Source organism: Cardiocondyla obscurior, linkage group LG02 (genome assembly GCF_019399895.1).
Source record: "Cardiocondyla obscurior isolate alpha-2009 linkage group LG02, Cobs3.1, whole genome shotgun sequence".
In the NCBI taxonomy this organism is placed as follows: Eukaryota; Metazoa; Arthropoda; class Insecta; order Hymenoptera; family Formicidae; genus Cardiocondyla; species Cardiocondyla obscurior.
Window position 1 is genome coordinate 6,225,457 of NC_091865.1, and position 20,763 is coordinate 6,246,219.

At 45.0% G+C, this 20,763-nt stretch overlaps 1 protein-coding gene and 1 long non-coding RNA gene across 3 annotated transcripts; one reads left to right on the plus strand and one right to left on the minus strand.

Moving 5' to 3' along the window:
- Positions 1–29: 29 nt before the first annotated feature.
- On the plus strand, positions 30–11,279 carry LOC139113485 (uncharacterized). Its single transcript, XR_011547700.1, has 4 exons — positions 30–303; positions 1,469–1,591; positions 7,852–7,935; positions 11,153–11,279. It is a non-coding gene; the product is annotated as an uncharacterized lncRNA (long non-coding RNA).
- Positions 7,937–20,087, minus strand: LOC139113484 (uncharacterized). 2 transcript variants are annotated; one of them, XM_070674690.1, is made up of 5 exons: positions 19,952–20,078; positions 16,924–17,061; positions 16,284–16,840; positions 13,927–15,830; positions 7,937–13,643 (listed from the first exon to the last, which is right to left on the minus strand). In XM_070674690.1, exons 2-4 carry the CDS (start codon positions 17,039–17,041, stop codon positions 13,929–13,931), a joined length of 2,577 nt encoding a protein of 858 aa, XP_070530791.1. In that variant the 5' UTR covers positions 17,042–17,061; positions 19,952–20,078; the 3' UTR covers positions 7,937–13,643; positions 13,927–13,928. The 2 variants fall into 2 exon arrangements, with proteins under 2 accessions (XP_070530791.1, XP_070530792.1); XM_070674691.1 differs by having other exon boundaries at positions 7,937–15,830; positions 19,952–20,087.
- Positions 20,088–20,763: the final 676 nt, after the last annotated feature.

Sequence of the window (20,763 nt, forward strand, 5' to 3'; positions counted from 1 at the left end):
ACGCTGATCATCCCGACAAAGCCAAGCGAGCGATAACGCTGGCGCGATAAAAAGCAGCTACTTCGACGAGGTTGTGGTACGCAGGGCGGTCACGAAGTTACGGTGCCGACAGGCAGCGCCGCGCGGTGCGCTGCCGAATCAACGTCGCGGCTCCCGACGCAACCCACGGACTCTCGGACGCGCGACGAAGGACAGGCCGAAGAGGGAGCACGCGCAACAGTACGTTCCGCCGACGACGTCTCATACCGAACTAAATGGGAGAGTGGAGTGCGGAGCGGGAGATGCCCTTTCTCGCCTCCCTCGGTGAGCGCGCTCTCTCTCTTTCTTTCTCTCTATCTTTCTCTCTCTCTCTCTCTCTCTGTTTTTCCCCTTCCGTCGCGTCCTTTGCGACCCTTCTGATCCACTCTCCCCCCTATCCTTTCTATTCGTCCGCTCGCTTTATCTCTCTCTTGCTAGGTTTCCTCCATCCCCTCTGGTCTCTCCTCCACCTCATCGTCCGTCTCTCTCCCTCTCGTCGTTGTTCGCGACCGACGCGACCAGCTCTACCGGCTCGTTCGGCTAGTCTCTCTTCGTCCGTTTCTCGTCATCCCGTACTCCGTATCGTGCATGTGCCCCGCTCGTTCCCCCTTCATTTTTCTCCCTCCACTTCTGGCTGTACCTCCTCGCTTGCCCTTCCTTCTCCCTGCCACCCTCCTCGCTCTGTCTCTCTTTCTCTCTTTTTCTCTGTCTCTCTCTTTAACCGGAGTACGTACCTCGTGTACTAACACAGCGACGCTGAATTGCCCCTCTCGCGGCGGCACCGAGTCCCCTTTTCGCGCTGGTCGTTACCAGCTGGGGTTACAAGACTATCAACTCCCTTTCCCTCCTCGTCCCCCTGTTTCCGTGCGCCCCGCCGGCGTCGCCCCGGCGTTATACCTCTGTCGCACGGCTCCTCTCTCGGTGCCACCCTTTCTTTCTCTCTCTCTCTCTCTCTCTTCTTCCCTCCCTTCCTCCCTTCCTTCGTCTGCCCTGCGATGAGTCGTGAGCGCAGAGTATAGCCCTTGTCTCCCCTTTTTTTCTCATCTTTTATCTCCTCCACCTTCCCTTTCTCCCTCGGATAACCTAGCCTCTGCCTTTTCCTCTTCACGGGCGCTTCTCCCAGCTTCCCCTCCATGAGCCTCTCGATCATCCTTTATCTCGCACAACTCCAGCCGCTACTCTCCCTATTTCTCTCCCTGCTTCTCTCCCCATTTTGTTTTCTTCCCTTTGCACTCCCCGACGCCCTTTTCGATCGGCCCTCTCTGTCTTTTTTTTTTTACGCGTTAACTCCGTTGTACCTTCTCAGAAAAAAAGGGTCTTCCTTCCTCCGACCTTTTCTCCCTTTACCTTTACGCTCGTTCATCGTCAAACTCTAGTCGCTTCTTCTTCGTACCTTTCCTTCTCGTCTCTTTCCTGCCGTAATCTTTTCTTGTTCTCTTCTTCTCACCAGCACCCTTCATCCTTGCGTCTTTCTCCTGATGGATAACTGGCGAGAGTCGAGGCAATACCATCATCATTTTCTGCAATCTCCACGTCGAGGAGAAAGCTATGCCGAACGTAACAGCGTCCAAAGGTATTACGTTGTTTTTTTGATTTTTTTTTTCCTAGTTTTTTTTTTATTTTTACTTCAGAAGAAAAAATTATCTGCCCGTCGAGCCGAATGCCGACACTTGTCGAATGCGCGGCGTTGTAATATGATAGATCTCGTAACTGCAACGAATGCAGTATAACCACGTAAATAAATGTCACCTTACACTCTGGCGAGAAGTCCAACGTTATAAATGTTAGAAACTGGCGCAGCGAGAACAGCGCGACGTGGCACAGAAAAAAAAGAAAAAACTTGCGAACTGTGGCCGGTATTCACAGTCGGTTCTTATATTTAAGATCGTTTTAAGTAGTTTGATTTGATTCTAAACTAATTACAGATCGGTATTATCGTTTTAAAACATTGCTTGAGATGATCGTGAAATAAGAACCGACTACGAATACCGGCTTATGACTCGCAAGAATAAAAAAAACTTGCAAGATATGACTCGCAAGATTTGTGGAACTTGTACGGCACACGGGAGCGAGAAGAAAAATATCTTGTGCTGGAAGAAGGGAAAAAAAAAGAGATAAATGCGATAGGGAAAGAGTTTGAATCATCGATTACATTGCGTGCAATTACTCGGACGTTTAAAAATAATTTTAGGCAAGTGAGAGAACCACCCCGTTCTTTCCGTACGTGGGGTGGAGGTCCCGAATTAAGAAAGATGGCGACAGTTTCAATGGAGATATGCCGGTGGTTGAAGGAATGACGCGGCATTAAGTCGGTACACTTGCCTCGAGATAAATTTAGCTTGAAAAATGAAACGCGGATAGGTGAACCTTGACTTTTATTCGGCTCGAACGTTTTCTACGATCGCACGAAGCACCGCCATGTTATCAACGTCGCGCGATCAATATGACGCAAAACATTAAGATATATGCTTTTATCGTAACTCTGAAAAATTAAATTTGTTTTTTAATTGGGAAGAATCGCTGAGGTCCTCGTTAAGTATTTAAAATCATAAAGCAGAAAAGGAACAATTATTCAATATGATACACGAAAAAAACGTAAAGTGCGACGCGCAATCGAATAATTCGTCTCAAAGCTAATACTGATTTAATAATTGAATTAATTTTTTTTTCTTTTATTATTTATTAATGTTTCAACATAGCACAGCCAAGGGGACTTGATTTATATACAATTAAATTTAACTTATCATTCATACTTTCGCGTACATCACTACTTTAATTTCTAATTGATTTCTATGATCATTAAATTAATAGTCGATGACGATATTGTGCCAGTATCGTTGCGTTGTATTATTTTAAATACAAGTCCATCCAATCTAAATAATGCGCGAATTTAAAGATCTGAAAAACGTAAAGAAATACAGTATGCCGATTTTTAATCGGCAAAGTACACGATTAAACGGATGCGGCGCGATAAACGAATGAATATTAATGTATTCGCGAGTCGATACGTATTTCGGTGTCTAAGATCCTCGGCAAGGATCCGATGCGAGTCTTCGTGTGCAGCAAGTGAACGGTAGATATCTCCGTGCACGGTAGAGGCTGTCGTCGCTATTTGCGCACACGAGGCGCCTGCGCCATGCCGTCGTCCGAATCCTCTCCTGCATTTCGCCAGAGCGGTCTCCTCTTCCTCTTTTTTCTCGAAAGGACTTAACAAACCGTGCAATCTTGACGATTTTTCAAACTTCGCCCATTATCGTGCGTGCATATAATCGCATGCGTATGTATAATCGCGTCAACGACAGACGACGCACGCCTTTCGATTGAATGTACCTCGATCGAAAGAGTTGAAACTTCTTTGCCCACAGCACATTCGCGGATATAATTGATAAATTTGTAATTAATAAAAACGTTTAATCGAAGGACGCACACGTCGTCTGCCGTTGATGCGGTTATGTAATTAAAGCGATAATAAGAGAAAATAAAGTATTTCATGTGTAATTGAATGCACCGAACGCTGCACGTTAATTGATACTTTTTTTTTTTTGTTACCGATGTATTATTTGATTTTATTCGAGTTCTTATTTTATAGATATAGAATTAAAGAATTATATTCTAGCTTTTACATCGCACAGAGACGCGCAAAGAAAATTAAAATATAAAAAGCACGGATGGATAAATGCGTTTCTTAAAAGTTGTTTCGTGCTAATTAAACGCTGTGTTCTCGTATTCTTTCTATTGCATCGCTTTTGTTGCATAATTTTTAATTCATTAAATCGAATTAAAAAGAAATTTCGAATTCAATATTTGATACGAAAGGTACACGTTCGAGAATTTATTTATTATTGTAATTTTGGAAAAGATCTGGTTTGAAGCACGATTTGTTAGGCACGCGCGTAAGAAACCAGAAAATCTAATTATTATAAAAGGAAATGATATTAAAACTGACATAAATAGAAGTCGTAATCAATTTAGGTAAATTTCTATTATCAAATCGAAAGATAGACGACAGGTTTTCAAGTAAAACGGTGTGCAGTTTTGACCATCGTAATGGAGTACGCTAAACACGAATTCCTCAACATTTCTCGTAAAGCCCTGTATTTTTTCCTCTATTTATTCTTTCAAAATCCTTTTGGAAAACATCCGACTGTTAAACTTCGTCCCATTTTTCACGTTTTAATTGCAGCCGTTGTTTATTCGAAGGCAACTCTTCCTGTTATTTTTCCGCCTTGCAATTCGATGCTTGAACTCGCAACTTTCCCGGCGGTTTTTTTGATAAAATTTAATTAATATACAAATTATGAAAATGATACGAAAGGCTTGGTTAATAAAAAAAAAAATAATAAAAAAAAATCAAAAAGAAAAAAAAAATACGCATAATTTCTCAATTGATTGTCTCAAGTGTGATAAAAATATTCGTTGATGTACAATACTAAAGAGCTAACGAGCTCTATAATTTCGTTGCTTTATAATTACGACAGGTGCAATTGCACCAAGGAAGCTAGAATCAAATCCTGCCCCCCTGCAGCAGAATCTTCCAATCCGGAGTCACCCTCGGTCTGCATTTGGAGACCAAGGGTCCCACTCACCCTTCCATCCCTCCCTCATTCCTTCACGAACGCAGGACGCGAAAGAGAATGTTTCCGAGCCTTTCTGTCTCCTTCTCTGCCTCCGTCATCCTCCTGTCTCTGTCTCTCGTCCTTCGTCATCCCCCCGGGGGTTAATCGTTTACGAAACTTTCATTTGGGGAAGCTGCCTTCGTGCTTCGGTTCTCGCTCCTTCTCTCTCTCTCTCCCTTTCTCTCTCTACCTACCTAAAAGGATCTACATGGATGGTCGTCACAGAGGAGCGAGGAACGATGCAGCGAATGAGACGCTACGTGGACGGGGGCACGCGGGCTCTTCTCCTGGCCCTTTCTCTGAGCGGCTCGTTCCGCGAATCATCGTCCCCTTCATCGCGCGCGTAACCTGTATAGGTGATGATGCGTGGGCGGCTCCATCCGGCCAGAATACATCCGTGCCTCCCCGCGCGCGTGTGCGTGCGTATCCGGGCGCGCGGGCGCGCGTGCATGTGCGTGAGCGAACGTGTGCGTGGGCGCGCGCCGACAGTGAGCCTGCGCCGGGCGATATCGGTCGATAGAATAGAAACGCTTTTGGGAAACGCTCCACGTGTTTCGCGTCGAAGGAAGAAAGCGGGGGAGTCGACCAGCGCGCCACTTGCTATTCTTTATTTTCTCTTTTTCCCATCTCGTCGGAAGACGCGCGGAGCTCGGGGGATACCTGGTTTCTTGAAATGCAAATACGGTCGAGGGGACCGTGTAGTAGGTACATCGAATCGGTCGAAGTCATCGATTTGCCAGAACGACGCGGAATCGACTCGCCGAGTGCCCGAGGGCGGTGGCAAGGACGGCGAGACCGTATCGATTCCGTCCGTCCTGCCACCGATTTTAGGACATCGCGCCGCGACTCCGCCTTGCTCGACTCTCCCGTTCCTCCACCACGATCGACTACGCTCCTCGCAGCCGGTTGTACCAATCTCCACCGGATCGGGCCACGTCTCGCGTTAGTCTTTGTAGCGCACGGAGGCGACATCCTGAATCGGCGCAGGTCGGTGTAGCCCGACTACAAAGAATGAGCACATGGCCGGTAGCATGTAGCAAAAGGAAGAAAGAAAGGAGAGAACGTCTTTTTTATTCCTTTTCTTTCTTCGAAACGTTTACGCTTTGAAAAATGGACCACTCACTGTAATTAAAAATATTACAATTAAACATGAGAAACATAATCCGTCATTATATTCGTCGTAGGCGCGTTTTATTCGATCATCTTTATATCGCTTCATTGCTGTAAAGTCCGCGGGCACGAGCCTCGTTCTTTTCGAGACCGTCTCCGGACTGGACGAAAAACGAAAAACGAGTCCGGTTGTCCTGATATCCCCCGGTTGTCGAAGCCCAGTTCATCTACTCCTCGGCACAGCCGCTACGATAAGAACGCAGGCTGTGCGCGCCTTTCCGCGAGGAGAAGGGCAAGCGAGCCGAGGCCCTTTGCACTGTCGCATTCCCCGGAGCCCCTCCTGCGAGAGTACATTATTCATTCTCCACTACACGCGAAGGGTGCGCCGTGTGCGTGTGTGCACGCGTGTGCGTGCGACTCGGCGGCGCGCGGGGGAAGGTCGAGAATGGAAGACGAAGACCTCCACGTCGTAGAATGGTGGGCGAAAGGGTGGCGGGCACATCGCCGCGCCGTTCGCCCCGCCGTGGACGGGGAAGAGAGAGAAAGAAAAAAAAGAGCCCAAATCCCGAGGATCGCCTGCCAATGGGACGAAGCGAGACGGAGGGCGAGCGAAGAACAGAGAGGGGTAATTTACGCGCAAACGTCCCTTGCACACGATGAGGACGCCCTCGTCGTTTTCGAGCCTGGATCTTGAAACGAGCGGACCTAATGGGGGTAGGACTCGGAAGACCTCGGGACTCTGGGACTGGATAAGATCCTTCTAATCGGAGACACCTTTCAGCCGACGCACTGTTAGCTAACTACGATCTGGAGTAAATAGATCGACGATTTCGAAAGGGAGATATCTTATTATGCTTAATGCTTCTCAAGGCAAAGAGGACAAAATCAAGTAATTTATCCCGCAGGATCTTCAAAGTAATCTTGAAAGATTTTGAGAAAAAAAAATCATAATAAAAATTAATTAATTCAAAATGTAAAATTGAAATCGAATTCCGGAAGATCCCAGCTCGATCTTTCCGATGTCCGCGAAAGAAGAGGGATTAAATAGACTTTCGTGATGAAAATCGCGCGAAACTTCCCGTCGGTCCCGAGTCGTTTACCGAAAGATCCCGCGGACGCGGCCACTTCTCGAAGGGCTAAGGGTGCGGATCGCCTTGTGTAACCGCGCCTCGTTCGCGCCCCAAGCGCGCTCAGCCCTCTTCACTTCCGATGCACTTCCCCGGGGAGGCCACAGCCAATCAGCGACCGAGGCCTGCGGCTGCAGGCTGACTCTCTTGCGTCTAATGTAGGTTGCCGAAGGTGAGCACCGGGGTACCTTCCTCCGCGACAACACGGGACTTTCACACAGAAAGCGTATAATTGAAATCATTCTGCCAGCTAGCTGTACCGATAATCCGACGAAAAGGCAAAAAGAACGAGGGGAAAAGGAAACAAAGGGATCTAAATTCCGCGAGCTCACCGAACCCGCAAACGAGACCCGCGAGAAATTGAAAGAATTTGTTTACGGAATTCTAAAACGTCGGCGATAACGCATTATAAACGTTATAATGCTGATTTATTAATTAGTGACTGGACCGTATTTTATTGAAAGTTGTACGAATAAACTCGATAGCTTTTTGGATATTGTAAGACGTCGATGATGAGCTTGGGAGTCGCGTGATTCATCTACTAGTTAAATTCTTTTTTTCTTTTTTTTAATAACGATACCGTTATTAATTAAGCGCATTTATCCGTTGACGATTAAGCGAAGAATTTAGAATTGCTCGGATAAGAGCTACACTTGCGACGCAGGTTCGTATTCCCAGTTTGACTCGCCATTTTCACGCTCGCTCTGACACGCACATGTACACGCAACACATACACGCAACACACATGTACACGTTGAAATTTCTATTCTTGCGACGCGAGTTCTCAATGTCGAAGATTTTAAGAAAGATAAAATTAAGAATTTAATTTTCCCGCAAATTATTCGAGCTGCGATATTAAATTATAAAATATATATAAGAAATTAAATTACTGCGCCTGACAGTAATCTGACCTTTTTAAGAAACGAAACGCTTTACGACATATTAATGTTTAATTCTTAACGAGATTGATTTAATTGCAGTTGACTTACCGTGATGGATGCCTGGAAAGGGGACTTACGAGCATCGCTAAGGCAGGGGACCAGTGGAATTAGCGCAAGTCACACGTAAGATGTCATACATTTTATATTTTTTTTACGAGCAAAAATCCTACAACGTACAATGCGATATGACTTCCGGAGTACCTTGCTGAAACAAAGATCGAAAAGAGGGGTACGGTTAATGAATACGCGCAACAATTGCCAGCACTCATCCGTCGTTCGGCACTTCATTTCTCGCTTTCGTTAAATAAAACTCGGTTGATTTCTCTCCCGACGCCGAGAGGATAGCAGTGCGCGCGGCATGTGTGCTCGTCAATTAAAAGCACTCGGTACAGATCGCAACAGAAACCCACACCACGTAACAGTTATACATACACACGTGCTCGCCGTCGTAAAAACCGATTTCCGTGCACCTTTCCCGTCAATTTTGATTTTAGAAGATTAGTACCGTTCGTGGATCTCTCTTTTTATTTTATCTTTTTTTTTGGGAACCCTCGGCTTCTATCGAGGTCGTAATTTACAATTCGTGCACGATATTACAACATTTCTTTGTGTGCACACATATATGTACGTTGCGTACAACGCTGGTGAGAGAAAGAGAGAGAGAGAGAGAGAGAGAGAGAGAGAGAGAGAAAAAAAAAAAATCTGATTCACCTTTCGCTCGACCATATATTAATGTTAATCAGTATGAGAGCGACTGCTTTTCACTATATCGATTATTTATGAGCTCTCTCGCTACCTATTCGTATAAGGAAGAACAGCGACGTCGCTTTTATTGGTATTTAGCGGTAATTAATGAATATTGGCTTACGAACATTGAAACAATAAACATCAATTAACAGCTATTTCGATACGAGTTAAAAGTAAACCTATATAATACAATCAGACGTTTCGCAATTTTAGCCGTAACGTTAAACTTGTAACAAGACCAACTAAGGATTTTCAGCTTCACCTCAATTTAAACGTCGAATGGCTTGGAATAACGTAGTCATTACAATCTTGCAATAATAACGTGTTTAAATACGTGATAATTTGCTGATATATGATATTATTACTGTCCTACGGTAAAGTAAAAGCATAATTTACACGGCAAACGAATTATATCATTTCTCGCTGCAATTTGACACTGAACAATTATTACCAACGATTACACTATGAGTATAATACTAGCGACAATTCGAGCGGACGGTGTCCGTTCGAATGGAATACTGTATAAATATGAACACGCCTGCTAGCGGTGATAAAACGCTAGTTCGCGATTGGAATGATAAGAATTGATTTACACCTGGGGAAGAGCCTTCGAGATTCCAATTTCTCGTAAACGAAGCCATTTCCCGCGTCCGACACCTTCGCGATCTTTATGCATCATCACCGAGCACATTGCCGGAACGTCACGTTAATAACGTAGATCTTGGCTTTCGATAAGATACCGAACTGATTTTTACAAAACGCTTATCGTTGGCGTAAAAAAAAAGTAAAAAGAAAAAAAAAAGAAAGGTAGGCGCCTCAGGTAGAATTCTTTGTCGACCGACAATAAATCGTCAACCGATTTCCAAACTCTTTTTTTTTTTTCAAAAACAATTTCTCGAATTCTTATCGCGCTTACGAGACTTCGAGGAAACGTCCGCGAATGTCGGTAATATTTTTTTCTTTTAGGCAATCGTGTAACAATGGATCGACAAATTGTCTATTGTGCTTCGGCATTATTTATGTCTAGTCCCCGAAAATATACCCGTTGATCAGAATGCCGATTCTAAAATTGTCAGTTTTATATTTCAGCTACTAGTGACATAATTTCGATGGATATAGATCTCGTTGCTATTATTTTTTTTTTTTTCTTTATGTCTTTGATGGAATTTGACGTCTCTCGGAAATTTATTACAGCGTGACATTCTCATGTAAAAAAAAAAAAGATAGAAAAAAAGAAAAAGCAAACGGACATTCGATTACTTAAAGGCACGGTAGAAAAATAGTTTGGAAAAATCTGAGTTTCTCATACATTTGTATGTCGAGTTCACTAGAAATAATAGAAATTACTTGCGACCTTTTCTTCGGGATCGTAAAAATGGCAGTTTTGATTAAATCTTTTTTTTTTTTCTTTTCTTTTACATTATTTCACAGATTTTATGGTATTGGTTCATTAAAATTGTACATAACGATTGACTGACGTTACAGCAAATTGAAAAGATACACAGAAGAAAAAAAAAAAAAACTTTTGCTGCCGTAACTAATCATGATTTACTGAAAGTATTTTACTGCCGTAGCTATAAATGTCTCGACAAAACTGTTTACTATGAAAGAGAGAAAATTGCTACTAAAACTAGGATATGAAGTGTCCATATTTTACTGAATTCTAATTACTACGTGCAGTTTTAAGTTACATCAGCCACGTCTTTTTCTTTTCTCGCGTAGTTAATAATAGCTTCAAGGTCTTCATTTGAATACATATTCGGGTTGAATAATTATTTGGCCGCGTTCTTGATTTTATGCAGTTTCGGTTCTGCGCGTGTATTTAGAAACTGTATTATTAATCGGAAGTCGCTACGCGTACTGATTTCATTCACGTAAAAAGCCTACAAACGTTACGAATCTTTTTCGCGAACAGAATAAGCTGTTTCGTTTTCACTGAATCAACAAACAAGTTCTGCGCGGCAACCTATAAATCTAAACTTAGATTTTTTTTACGAAAATCACACGTGTAATGTCTACGCGCTCGTTAGTGGTACCCGTTATTAATTGACTTCGCGATTAATTGCGGTTGAAATTAGGAATTGCCCAGTCCCTTGCAGCTTCGCGAATATTAAAAAGTATCAGAGCCTGTGGAATTTTATTGTTTACACGTTACTGTTTAAATTAAAAAAAAAAACATCTAAAACATGCGCTTGTTTAAAATCTTTCGTCCAAACTATTCGTAGTCCTCGTAACATCGAAATTAAATGCAGTAAAACTTAAACGGCGCGCACAAAAGCGGGAAGTGATCAGCGTCGGTGAGGCGCGCAAAATTTGCGTTTTGGCACATGGATAATAATAATAATAATACAAATTTAAATGTGAAAATTATTACAATATTGAATATCGGGTTTTCTGTAAGCAATCGCAATATACATCCATCTACGCGACACGTACATGTAATCGTATCATTGAAGCATTTAATAATAAATCCAACGGTTCGAAAAACGCCTCGTGATAAATACTGATTTCGTCTTCCACTTAACTGTATTCAAAGTATATCAAAATATGTTATCACGGCTATTAAAAAATTATCTTTTTTTTTTCCTTTCAGATAGCTTCGCACAGAGGGGTCTTAAAATTACGCTATAAACAACAAGGAAGAGAGCTCGACCTTTCAAGGAAATTTAAGACCACTTTGAACAACTTCTTATCGAATATGTACTTTTATTTGTTCACATCGCAATCGTAGTTCGTCCCACGTGTATGAACCCGCTATGCATTCATTTCATGCGCCTATTAAGAGGGATTGTACATCGATTTTTATACGACGTACCTTACGTCGTAATTGTGGAAATAAAACCGGCTTTTACGAGTGCCCACCCGCATTTTGCCGTCCGCTGCAATTTCGCACTTTGGAATATAGCTGTTACATACGTATAAATAGGATATTTTCCATGGGTTAATCGATCAACCTCTCGAGAGATTAAACTTGAAAAGTTTATACTACCTACTGCTATCCGATGTTATATTTGGTCATTTTTTTTTTTTTCCTCCTTAAGTTCGCGAGTCTTCTCCTCGGCATGATTTTATAACTTCCGATCCTTCTACAGTATATAACCGTCTATTCTGACATTTATTCCTTATTGCAATTGTATATACAAGAAGTATAGAAGCAAAAATCATATTTGTACGCTCTACGAGACTTTTTAATTAAATTAAAGGCTCGTTATAAATATAGACTTCATCATTGACTTCGACATAGAATGGTGATGGTTTTTTTTCTTTTCTTTTTGGTTTGTTTATCTTAGGATATAAATTATAAATGTTTAAACAATCTGTTATTTTCATTTCAAAATACAAACCTTACTTCTATACGTCTAATATAAACGCTGCAAATTATCAGTACACGAATTACAAAACGTATCAACGCCGTCTTAATCTCAAAAAAATTTCAGACTCGTTGAAAAGTGTTATTGTTCCAAATGGCGTGGAATTTCCATCGTATATTCCGCCGATTAAAAATTTATGCGCTCGTCAGTCAAAAGACGCGCTGGTCGTTTTGGTCACCTTCGCACATTGGAGCGCGCAATCGCGTTTTGCAACAATTGTTTTATTTATTTATTAATTTTTTTTGTTATTTATTTTTATTTTATTTTTTTTTTATATTTTTTATATTTTTTTTTGTTAAACTCCACAAAAGTGTGCTGTTATAAAAACATCTTGTCCCTCGGACGTCTATACATGCTACGGAGTCCCTTGATAAGGAAATCACAAATCGCGCACACGCGCTTCGCGCGTAATCATACGGACGCTACTTATCTACCTTTTTATGTCTCGGCGCCGCTAGCTCGCCGAATTATAAGTCGATTATACATTCACGTTAAATGATAACTAAATTGCACTAATACATTGCACACGTTCTCGCGCGCGGGTGTTCTTTGGCATCTCTACAAATCATTACACATATATGTTACTTTGCTAATCGCAAAAATTTTGCGAGCGAGCGAGAGAAAGAGAGACAAAGAGAGAGAGAAAGAGAGAAGGAAATATCGCATTTGGCGCGGTAGGCCCGTGCGTGTACTCGAGAAAAATCATTCGTACGAGTTTTGAGTCGTGGATAGATTTTTGTCCGATAGCAAAGACGGATAGCAGACGAACGTGATCGGGTTCCGCTAAAACCGCGTCAAGTCGTTTATTATTTACATCTTTGGAGCATTCAACAAACAGACTGCATACACATCTCGTAATTGCATCCTAAATGGTTCTAGTGTTTCCTCAAGTGAACGAATCTTCCGGGATACATTTTATGTACACGCGCGCAATTAAGTCAACATGTATTAAAGGAATTAAAATTCGCAACAGTGGTAAACGTAATAATACAATCGATAAATATAATACGCCGTAGTAATACGTACACTGAAAAAAAAAAAATAAAATAAAAAAATAAAAAAAGAAAAGCTATATTTGATAATAATCATCCAGTCTTGATTAATCTTACCAAAAATAGCACCTTTTTCTTTTTTTTTTTTTTCCAGTGTAAAACGTCACAAGGAACTCTTTGTGGTTAACTGAAGAAGCCACAGGATAAGGATATGTTATAAATTATAAACATATAAGATTTTTAATAGAAATGTAAGTAACAAAAATTCAAAAAATATAGGTACGTTCACCTCATCGCTGACGACCGGCGGAGAAGCCTCCGTAATAGTAATAAATATTAGAACTCACAAGAAATCAGCGATTAGCGAACTCGAGGTCTTTGCACAGTCCTGAAGAAGGAACAATGGATGACTGTGTTAATTGTAATACGCTTCGCCGCATATCGTTCCCCGTACCTTTACCAATTACCACATTTCGCGACCTACATATTATAAATATGCCTATATTATATATGCTAACTACGTCGTCTCCCGTTGAATATTGAATATAGTTTCACGGTTTTTTTTTTTTTTTTTTTACGACAGCCCGTATGCCAAATTAATTTGCCAATAAAGCATAGACCGCGACATAAGTCAGACGTATAATATTAGTCATACACAGTTTTGATATATTTAGGTAACAATCGGCAATTTTTCTTTTCCTCTCTTTTTTTTTCCTCCTCCCTGTGGAAATCAAAATACATCGTTTGATTAAAGCACCGACAATTACATTTTTTTTTTTTTTTTTTTTAATAATTTTGAATAATATATTTTATTTTTGTCGGTATTTTATAATAAAATTCTTTTTTTTTTGTATACTGAGCTTAAAAGACTTCCAATTAAATTTAAATATAAAGTTAAAATTGGAGAAAAAATTAATTTAATGTCCAAATTTAACAATGAATAAAAAAACCAGGGAGAGAGGGGTAAGGGAGGAAAAATAAATGATATCAAAGTTAATAGAAACCTTTATGGTGGCTTTTGAACGGCGTTGAAAAAATTGCGTTGAAGCAGCTTTTGATTACGATATTGCGAGACCACGACGGCTTGAGGGTTCGGTATGTGACGGATGCTGAGGTTCGGCTTGATTTTCATACCGAAACCAGAGATGCGGTGGTGCGGCTGGGGGATGCGTAAGGCGACCTTACTAGCCGTGGGGTTCACGTTCGCAGAGGTCAGTGCCAGAGACTCCACCATCGGATTCTTGTCTATCACGACGCTCAGGCGTGACATCGCGGCATCCGAGAGTGTCCTCAAGTTTGATTCCTGCTGTCCTTTGCCGCGCTCCAGCACCTTGGATTTGCGGAAGAGACTGCCGTCGGCGCCGAGGGCTGCTCGCGCTGGCAGCTTCGATAGCGGCAGCGACGGTAAGGACGAAAGCGGCGAGTAGGAAGATGACGAGGAGGAAGATGAAGAAGACGATGAAGAAGGGGAAGAGACGGAGGAAGAGGACGAAGAAGATGACGAGGAGGAAGAAGACGAGAAGGATGGAAGAGCGGACTGGCCACTAGATATTGTGGCAGATAGGTCAAGGACGTTGTCGTTGACGGTGGCACCGGCGCTGCTGAGGTCAAGCGGCGTCTCGTATGGCTTCGAGGCGATGTTCGACACTATAACGCTAGTCGCGGCGAAGCCGGAGGGTTTTGCGACCCGTAGAGGCGTCAGAGGTGGTGGCTCTTTCTTCTTCGACGCGACAGGCACGGTCGCGGGCGTTGTAGGCACGGGTGCGGCGACGGAGGTGAAAACGGACGTTGACGTTTTGATGACGGACGATGCCAAGTCTTCCTTCGTCGACATGATAGTCTTCAGGGCGTCGCGCATTTGCTTCTCCGCCAACAGGCTTCGAACGCGATTCGCCTTGCTCTCGCGCAGTTGTTTTTCCAGCTTCTCGCGATTCAGGCTGTCCGCCTTGTCGGTGCCGCCTTGCGCGCGCTGCTTCGCCATTATTTTGTCATTGACCTCGTTGACAGCTATCAGGCCCAACCGCCGTAAAATCTCCTCGTCTTTCCTCGGTCTCTTCGGCTCCTCGTTGCTTTCTGGCGTTTTCGCGAACTCCGCCGTCTCCTTGCTAGTTACCTTCTCCGCGACATACTCGTTGGACTTAGCTTCTTCATTTTGATTGCCCATGTTCGCGATATGCACGACCTCATCGGGAATACTATCGATGATCTCCTCGATCGTCTCTTCCGCCTCTTCCGAGGCGCGCTCCTTGAACTTGGTCTCCTCCCGAGTCGCCGCCGATCTCTGCTGAATGATCTTCATTTTCTCGCGCCTCACCGCCCGCATTTGCAGCAGCTTTTCTTTCGTGCTAGTGCTGATGGCTCCGCTGCTGCTACCGCTGCTTCCGCTCCCGCCGCCGGCCGCCACTCCGGAGGTGATCCTCGGAGGGCACGGTGTTAGACGAACCTTGAGCTTTAGAAGGTCTTCACGCGGCGTCGTCGTAATTTCTGCGATCACCCGCTTATTTCGCCGCTTATGTCGCTTCCGGTGTTCCAGCCTGACCATGTCCTCGCGTTTCGAGCTCTCTGGTGAGTGGCGGCGATTGCTCGTCGGTAGCTCGGAGGCCGAGGGGGGCTCAAGGGTACGCATGACCGGCGTCACCTCGCAGCGTGGCTTCTTCGTCTTTATCTCCTTGTCGCGAACGTCGACGCTCGTTGTCTCGAGGGGGCGAGGTGGCTCCGCGTCTCGGCTCGTTTCCTTTTCGCGACCGGACTTGGGACTCGGCGGTGGGGTCGGTGGTCGCTGTATTCCTTCGACCGCCGCCGAGCCGTTATCCTTGATTGCGTGATCCGCGCACGAGGACACCTTCGAGATCGAGGCGGCCGCTTCTTCCTTTCGCAACACCCGGTAGATAAGTCTCATCGGCGCCTCCTGCAACAGAGGCCGTCGCGCCGCCTTTCATCACCACGTACGCACCGCGCTGGCCGACCGACGCTCCGATCGTGGCAAACGCAAAAATATATGGCCGCCGAATCTTTTCTTTACGTATTTTATCAGGGTACTTTGCTTAACGTTTCCAAACGTGAATCAATTCGAAAATATAGGAATATAATCGCCAAGTCGCTAGTTTTATCATTGATAAAAAGTAGTTAAAAAAAACAAAAAAAAAAAAGAAAAATTACCATTAAAAATGTCAAAATTTATCTAAACAGATTTATTGGGAAGTAATTGTCATTTGAATATTGAGCGATGAAAGATTAGTAATTCTTTTATTCCTTTTCTACAAAAGGGAGAAAAGCAAATCATGTCAAGGGTTAATGTAAGCTTGCACGACGTTAATGAAAGCGATCGATTGCCCGCGACAGGCTGGACTGTTAGACTTACCCTCTTCCATCGGAATATGCAGGCGAGGTCCAAAAGCGTCCAGAAGGGATCGAGCGGGCGCATGCTCTCGCAGTTGGGGTGCTGCGCCTCGTCCTTCTGGTACATAATTTCTATCCTATTATTCACACCGTTTTCCGTCGCGTTCGCTTCCTCCCATCCTCGTTTCAGCATCAGCAGTCTCACCAGGTGACGCACCATCACGGCGGCCGGGCATTTGAAGTATCTCGTGCTTCCGTCGTTCTCACATTTAAACGAATCTCGAGCCTCTCTCGTCCTTCCGTTCTCCGAGTCTTCTAGCTTTCGCAGGCTCAAGCTGACCGGGTCCTCGAGGGTGAGCTCGAGGGCGCCCATGGGCGACGGCAACGGGGGACATTGCGGATTCACCAGGCGGAAGTGGCGTCTACGCTCGAGCTCCGACCGGAAGAGGCCCGGCACCGCGAGGTATACCAGCCGCTGGAGCCGCGTGTCCGGCAGAAGCGGCGGCGAAGCCGCGACGCAGCATACGGGACACGCTCGGGCACCCCTGCTCAAACGCCGAACGATGCAGCCTCTACAAACTGATAAATGAAATGGGATTATTACCCTTGCTCGGTATAGCTAATGACAGACAGTAATGATTACGATGGAAGGAGATACTAACAGGAGTGCAGACATTCCACGAGGGTCGTAGCGTCTATAAGGTACCCTCGGCACAGGGGACACACGATATGTTCGTTCAAGTCTCTGACCAGCGGCCGTTCCCTCTCCTTCGCCTCCATGTTAATCTGCGCTGAAACAGCTGTGCAAATCGATTATTAATTAATGACTTGTCCATCTCCATACATTTATTGCTAAAGAAAGAACGGTCGGTTCTCGGTTTTACAAAACCACACCGGACGCACGATGAAAATTCAATTTACACAGTGGTGAAGTGAAACAGAAACTCTCTTCGGGAAAGGAAAAAAAAAAATTCACGAAGGGAAACTTACTCTTGGGCGCTCCGGGAACGTAAAGGATCGACAGAATCGCGATTCGGCAATGCAGTTCGCGCGTAAATACGCGTATACGCGACCGGATAGCAACGTTCGCAACGCATTCCCGGCGTCGCATCCACGCGAAACGCTGACGCTCTTTTGCCCGCGAACGCCGGACAATTTTCGTGCGCATCGGCGCACGACGTGCGTGCCGCGTAGACGTGAGTGTCCCGCGCGCGAGATCTCGGAGGGGGGAAAAACGTGCCGAAGCACGGCCGAGCGCACTTTAAGCTCTATCTATTAAAGGGGATGGTTCCTCCACTCTCCGCTCCGTCTACCCCGCGCGTCCAACGTCAGCAAGTCCGATACTTTTGAGCCGGTATAAACACGAGCTCGACGCGCGGCGGCCTGCATAGGTGTGAGGCTCCAATAAACTTGCACAGGTGCATTAAGCATGTGCATAAAGGAATCTAATGGTCCACTAATTTTTTTTATTCAATTTAATTATTTAATTAATTAATTAATTAATTTAAAAAAAATTTTTTTTATGCATGCATTTATGCAGACTTGTTTGGAGAGGAAGCACAGATTTTTATATAACACACGAGGCGAAAGGAAACCAACTGGAATTTTTTATTTATACAAAGAACTCTGGTTGATTTCTTTATGCCTTATGCGTTATGCAAGTGTGTATCGAGGCCCTATAATAAGCGCACGCCGATGCGCACGGTGAGTTTCGTTCGCGCGATCCGTTTCCGTGACCTGTTCGACATCGGTGACGAGAATAGCTAGAGGTCCCGAGGCGTACAAAAGAATGCAAACCAGACGACGGTAACCGCGATCGAGCGTCCGTTTCTCGGGAATACTCTTCGAACGGCTGATTACTGTTGCGTTTCTTTCGTTATTTCTGTTTTAACGTGAGCTGCCAGGTGCAGAGGGATTGACGTTCGCCGTCAATCGCAGCTTCCTGTCGAACTCGAGATACTAGATTCGCTAAAATGCGACTTATGGCATTTAATAAAAAATAAGAAATAAATAAAATTTTAATAATAAAAAATATAAATAAATAATATAAAAATAGAAAAAGGTGATATTTCCTGATCGCGGTGGCATGGCGATTTAATAAACTTTCGAAAATGAAAGTATCGTCATCGGTGAGCACTACCACCTGTGCCCGTCTGGTTTTAACTTATACAACGTTGGTGCCGGCGTACGAATCTGTGCGAAAGCGACTCCGCTCTGTGAATGATCCGCCAAGGCTGAACGCGAAAGGGAAGGGATGAACATCTCTCTCTGTAGTCTTCGCTCTCCCTCGCTCTTCTCCTCGCGACGAAGAAGAGAGAGAGAAAGAGAGGAAGAGAGGACACGAGTGCCAAGTCCAGAAAACGTTCCTCGCATGCCGTGACTCGTCGGAAATCGAGTCACGTGTCATCGCTCGCGTCGGATAAACAAACTCGCGAGGTCAGACGAATTCGGATCGATCCTCGAGACTTCTTCGGTGCTGCCTGTCGCGAAAGAAATTGCTCGCTTGAACACGGTGTATTCTATTTCAAAGAAAAAAAAAAAAAAAACAGAAAAAGAAAAACGAAATAATCGAGAATTAATTCCGACCTCTCGTTCAATATATTCCGATCCGAATCAAAGATGCAAGTTCACGTTAAAAAATTGACGTAAAGAGCTAAAGCTTGATGTTAAAAAAAAAAATCATAAACCAATATTTCGCCAAGTAGTTCGAAAAGAATGCTGCGGTATACGAACGTAAGAATGGCGCGACACGCAGATTTTTTGCATTATCGATGCACATTCGTTCGATAACTCCTACTACCCAGATAATTACCCTCTGTGCTGAGAGCTGTCTAACGTGGAAACGTGAGATGAAGAGTCCTCTCTTCAGCAATATTAAATAAACTAAAATATACCGAGGATACTTTCCGTACAATGTTTCCAAATATAAATCGCGGCATCGATATTGCGGACAATTTTGTGAAATTAAATTATTGTAAATTAAAACTACGACCGGGTAAAAAAGGGACATTTTATTTATTTTTTTTTTTTTTTAATCAAACAAACGCGAATATCGAGATGAAACGAAGCCGAGCGTATGTTTTCGAGGTTTCTGAAGTCAAGCGGCTGTTCCATAATAATTATCGTATTTACGTGAATCTCCATAAAATTGAAACAGGAATTATTCAACAGCTTACGCGAACGTCAGTAATTACAATTTTCTCTTTTAATGCAAAAGGCGAGCGGAACGTATTAATTACTTCGTTCCTATCGGTCCAGTTGCGTTGTTTTTGTGATACGAGTAAACTATACCGCTGATTACCGTGGGAAATACAGCCGTTAACGCTAGTTTCCGAGTTTTTTTAATTTTTTTTTATTTCTTATTTCGCGAGATGCTAGCAGACACGAGATGCACTCGGGGGTCTTGTCACTCGCTAGGATTCGAACGGTAATGTGGAAGATTCGAGGTCACGAGTGCGTCCTGTCAGGTGGGAGACCTTTGACTTTTATTCGGCATGGATTACCATGGCCCCCTACTACCGTCACCGAGTAACTCCGCTACGCAAGTATGTACAACGTACGATATACCGAATTGGAACTGCACGGCGCGGCGGGTGCAGGACGAGAGAGTAAGAGAGAAAGAGAGAGATAGAGAGAAAAAAAAAGCGCAGAGATTGATGAAGCGGTAGGAGTAGCAAGGGAAGAGCTTACCAGCGGCGTGGTAGAAGCGATCGTCGTCGTCGTCGCCGTCGCCGCCGGCGTTCCCGGCGGTGGAACGTAGCGGCGGACGTGGCAATGACGGTGCGACGGCGGTGGCGGCGGCGGTGGCGGCGGTGGCAGCAACGGTGGCCGCGACCGCGGCCGCGGCGAGGAGATGGCAACGTTGCTCCGCTGTCGGTTGGCGTGCAACGGCGCCTCGGCCCCGGCCCCGGCCCCGGCCCCGGCCACGACCCTGGCTCTGGCCCCAGCTCTGGCTCTGGCCCCAGCCCCGGGTCTGGCTCCAGCCCCGGGCCCGGCCGCGACCCCGGCCCCGGCCTCGGCCCCGGCCCTGGCCCCGAGGCCGATAGTCCTCGTCGTCCGTAGTCGTCGCTCCCAGCCTCGGCTTTCCTTTCCGTCGTCCGCGTGCTGCGCGGCGAGCGCGAGTGGTAGTCGAGTCTTGCGCGACTCCGGGTAGATAAGCGACCTGCTGCTGCGGCGACGGCGGCGGCGATAGCGGCCACGTAACATCACGTCCCCGCGCTGGCCGTCATGTCTATGACGTAACGGCCGTATGCATGCGTGTCGCGCACCAGTCGCGTCGCGTCGCGTCGCGTCACGTCGCCTTGCCTCGCGCCCTCGTGCCGACTGTCACCGATCGACGCGCGCGTCTTCGTTTCAGTCCGATCACCGTCGCGCTCCGACCGCGTCGCGCCAAGCCGGACCGCGCGCGCGCGCGCGTCCCAGCCTTCCTTCTCGCTACCTCGGTTCGCTGTCCTCGTCCTCTAAACCCTCTACTCTAGTCACCCACCGTTGATCGACCGGCA

Bases quoted from the DNA above. Each gene is read 5' to 3' on its own strand.
- LOC139113484 (XM_070674691.1), bottom strand. From the start codon at position 17,041: ATGGAGGCGAAGGAGAGGGAACGGCCGCTGGTCAGAGACTTGAACGAA. The intron at 16,841-16,923 runs GTTAGTATCTCC...TTCATTTATCAG, and splicing joins CGTGGAATGTCTGCACTCCT to TTTGTAGAGGCTGCATCGTT. The intron at 15,831-16,283 runs GTAAGTCTAACA...CCTCTGTTGCAG, and splicing joins GCATATTCCGATGGAAGAGG to GAGGCGCCGATGAGACTTAT.